The sequence below is a fragment of the Suricata suricatta genome, chromosome 12 (assembly GCF_006229205.1).
Source record: "Suricata suricatta isolate VVHF042 chromosome 12, meerkat_22Aug2017_6uvM2_HiC, whole genome shotgun sequence".
Lineage (NCBI taxonomy): Eukaryota > Metazoa > Chordata > Mammalia > Carnivora > Herpestidae > Suricata > Suricata suricatta.
In genome coordinates this window covers 105,442,480-105,445,933 of record NC_043711.1, presented here as the reverse complement: position 1 = coordinate 105,445,933, position 3,454 = coordinate 105,442,480, and the positions used below count along the sequence as shown (strand labels likewise).

At 66.5% G+C, this 3,454-nt stretch overlaps 1 protein-coding gene across 1 annotated transcript in view; it reads right to left on the bottom strand.

The window, feature by feature from the left end:
- BIRC7 (baculoviral IAP repeat containing 7) overlaps window positions 1–3,141 on the bottom strand; it is a 5,727-nt gene extending 2,586 nt beyond the window's left edge. The window contains 3 exon segments of the mRNA XM_029919268.1: window positions 97–508; window positions 814–1,719; window positions 1,908–3,141. Coding sequence (XP_029775128.1) covers window positions 97–318 — 222 coding nt within the window. The 5' untranslated portion in view covers window positions 319–508; window positions 814–1,719; window positions 1,908–3,141.
- Between the last annotated feature and the right edge of the window lie 313 nt (window positions 3,142–3,454).

Below are 3,454 nucleotides of genomic sequence, written 5' to 3'. Positions count from 1 at the left end.
CCCCCCCCCCCCCCCCCCCCCCCCCCCCCCCCCCCCCCCCCCCCCCCCCCCCCCCCCCCCCCCCCCCCCCCCCCCCCCCCCCCCCCGCCGCTCCTCTTCCTCCTCCTCCTGCTCTTCGAGCGGGCGCAGCTGGCCCAGGATCTGCCCATCCGTGTGGTCCCGGCCTCCCCAGGAGAGGGCACAGCTGGTGTCCTGGCCCACCGTGTGGCCGCACAGAGAGAGGGGCCTGCGGTGGCCCTGTGTGGGACCGCGGCCAGCCACCCGGAGGCTTCGCTTGGGGCCGCAGCACTGGCAGCTGGCTCTGCCGTCGGGCCCCATGGAGCACACGGCAGCCCTGACCAGTTCTGTGGCGGGGCCCACGGAAGCCGCTCCTGGAATGCGCCCAGCCAGCCTGCCTCCGGGGAGAAGGGGGAGGTGATGCTCTGGGTCAGCTCTGAGCTGGGCCAGATGCCAGTGGCCTCTGAAGGCAGAAGTTTCCAGGTGCTCTGAACTATGCGCTTAGTGCCCCCTAGAGGAGAGAGCGGCCCCCTGTCACAGGGATGACGCAGGGCCCCCAGGGACAGGGGGCCCAGTGACGGGCTAGGCCCTGGCAGTTGTACTCTGACCCCTCTAGCTGAAGGGGAACGGACATCCCCCCAGCAGCACCCCCGGACCCGTCCCCCCTCACCCCTGCCCCACCCCCACCCCGCCAGAGCACGAGGGCCTCAGCAGGCCAGCATGCATCTCTAGTCCTTAAGCCATGAAGTTGGGGGACAGTTGGGCTATGTCCCTCCAGAGGCTCTGGGGAAGCGGCTGGCCTGAGTCACCTCTCACCTTCCTCAGCCTTGGTGTCCGGGGAGGACGAGGCTGAAGGGTGATGTCACACCGCGTGGGCTCAGTTCTCCCATTGGAATCAGTGCCCCCAGGCCACTGTGACCCAGACCCTGGGGCGGGCTCACAGGTCAGCTACCTGCACCTGCTGCGTCGGCATGGTCTTGCTGCTAGGGCCACCAGACCCACCACGCTGTCGCCCTCCCTGGGGCCCCCACTCCGCGTCAGAACCAGCTGGCCTCCCCGGGTCTGGCTGTCTCGTCCCCCCACTGGGTGACAGGTTATGTGCCGGGTGCCCGCACTGCCCGTGGGGGGTGGGGGGCAGCTTTCCAAACCGCACTTGCACCACGTCCAGATCAAAGCCGTTGGCCCTGAGGGAGCTTCCCCCAACGGGCTTCCCTCAGACCTGTTGTGGCCACACGGTCTCCACCACCCAGCTCAAGCCCGGGGGTCCCAGCACCCCCACCCCAACACTTAGGAAACTCGGGACGAGGGCTGCACGCAGGGATCCCAGGTGGGCAGAGCAGGATCAAAGGGCCCCAGGGGCCAACGTGGAGCAAACAGGAAGGCTGGATGTGGTGTGGGGGCCGCGGCCCTCCTGGAGCAGACCAGAGGGCTCAGACCCTGAACCCTCTCTCGTCCCCGACAGGCTGTTCCTGGCTGCTCCCGTCTGGCGTCAGCACATGGCTGCTCACAGGGCCGCGGCCTTTTGAAACCAAGTTGAGAATCAAGTGAGGAACCAGGCTGTTGACGGTCGCTGCTGACAGCAGGCTGGGGGGACGGCCAGGAGGGGCTAACCTGCCCCAGCCTGGCTGCAAAACATCCCCAGGGCTGCCGGCAGGGTGGGCCACGCCACAGCAGGGGCTGCAAAGAACTCGGAGGAGGTGGAGGGGTCTAACCCAGGCGAGACTGGGCCGGCACCTGCCCCAGCACCTGCCCCCCACATGCCCCTGTGCCTGACCCCACACCTGCCCCCCAACCTGTCCCTGCAACTGCCCCTTGCCCGCCCGGGCGCCCTCACTTTCCATGCAGAGCTGCGTGAACCCGGCCACACAACTGGCAACCAGGAGCGCGGGAGCCTTCATGCCGGCCTCCACCTGGGCCTCACGTCAAGCGGGGGTGGGGAGGGGCTGTCACCTGGTCCTCGAGGTGACCCGTCGCTGTTCTGGCAACACCAGCCATCTGCTGCCAGGGTCTGCACACGTCCCGGAAACTTCTCCTAGCAGAGGCCCAAAGCCACCCAGTTTCCCACAGGAAATCCCTGCATGGTGAGTGACCGGGACCAGGCAGCCACCAGCATGCACTGTGCCCCATTTGGTGCCCGGTCCCAGATCCCGAGGCCAGAGTGGCCTGTGGGTGATGGAGACAGGGACGGAGGGACCGAGGTGGGGGGTAGCTCAGGGGCCGTAGGGTGTGCCTCCCGCAGGAGGAGGCCGTGGGGGCTGGGACCTCCCAACACATTGGTCTCTGGATGTCTGGGCCCTGGACCCTGACCCTGTGCCCGGGATGCAGAAACATTGTGACTTCTGGCCACTTCAGCAAACCCAAGGGCGTCTGCTCCAGGGTCCTTCTGCAGGGTTTCCTCAGAGACGGCCCCTCTGCCCCTGCTCCGGCCCCACCATCACATGGACAGCGAGGTGGGTGCCAAGTGTCCAGCCTGCTGCTCCCTCTGGAGAGAAACCTGCAGCCCCCAGGTTTGCTGCGGACGCTCAGGACCCGGGGTCGGGCCGGGCTCCAATGGCCCTCCCGGCTGGTCCCGGGGGCACCTGCGCGGTCTGTGCCCTCTGGTCCCGCTGCTCTGGGCGCCGGGGAAGCGGTCTCCTGAGGTTCTGGAAGTCCGGACGTGCAGTCTCGCTGGTCAGGAAGCGGGAAGAAAGAGGTGCATCTCCGGGGTGGACGGTCCTGCACGGCGTTTGCTGCGGGGGGAGCGTCTGGAGCGCGCCCGCCACCTGCTCACCTGCAGCCGCGCCTGGAGCTCTCCACACGGTCCTCCGGGTTTGGTTTATATAATTAAAGAACGGGAGCTGGGGCGGGAAGACTTGCTAGTACATGCTCCCTCTGGAAATACTGAGAACACTGACAATATAATAAAGAAAATAAAAGTCACCATCTGAACCAGGGCTGGTTTCTGGACCTGACTTGGCCCTGCACCACGCAAGATGTGACCACAGGGCGGGGGCCGCGCTGCACCCCTGCACGTGTCTCTGAAACTCACGCCAAATCTAGAGTTATTTCAAAATAAGGAACAAATACGGCCAGGAGCGTCTGGCACTGAGAAGTAAGCAGTGTTGTTCCACCCTGCTGCTGGCTCCCAGCCCTGCTCCACTTAGCTGCTCTCGGCCCGCTTCCCCTCTGCCCGCCTACCTCTGCCCGCTTCCCCTCTGCCCACTTCTCCTCTGCCCGCTCCCCCTCTGCCCACTCCCCCTCTGCCCACTTCCCCTCTGCCCGCCTCCCTCTGCCTGCTTCCCTTCTGCCCACTTCTCCTCTGCCCATTTCTCCTCTGCCCACTTCCCCTCTGCCCACTTCCCCTCTGCCCGCTTCCCCTCTGCCCACTTCCCCTCTGTCCGCTCCCCCTCTGCCCACTTCCCCTCTACCTGCTTCTCCTCTGTCTGCTCTCCCTTCTGCCCACCTCTCCTCTGCCCGC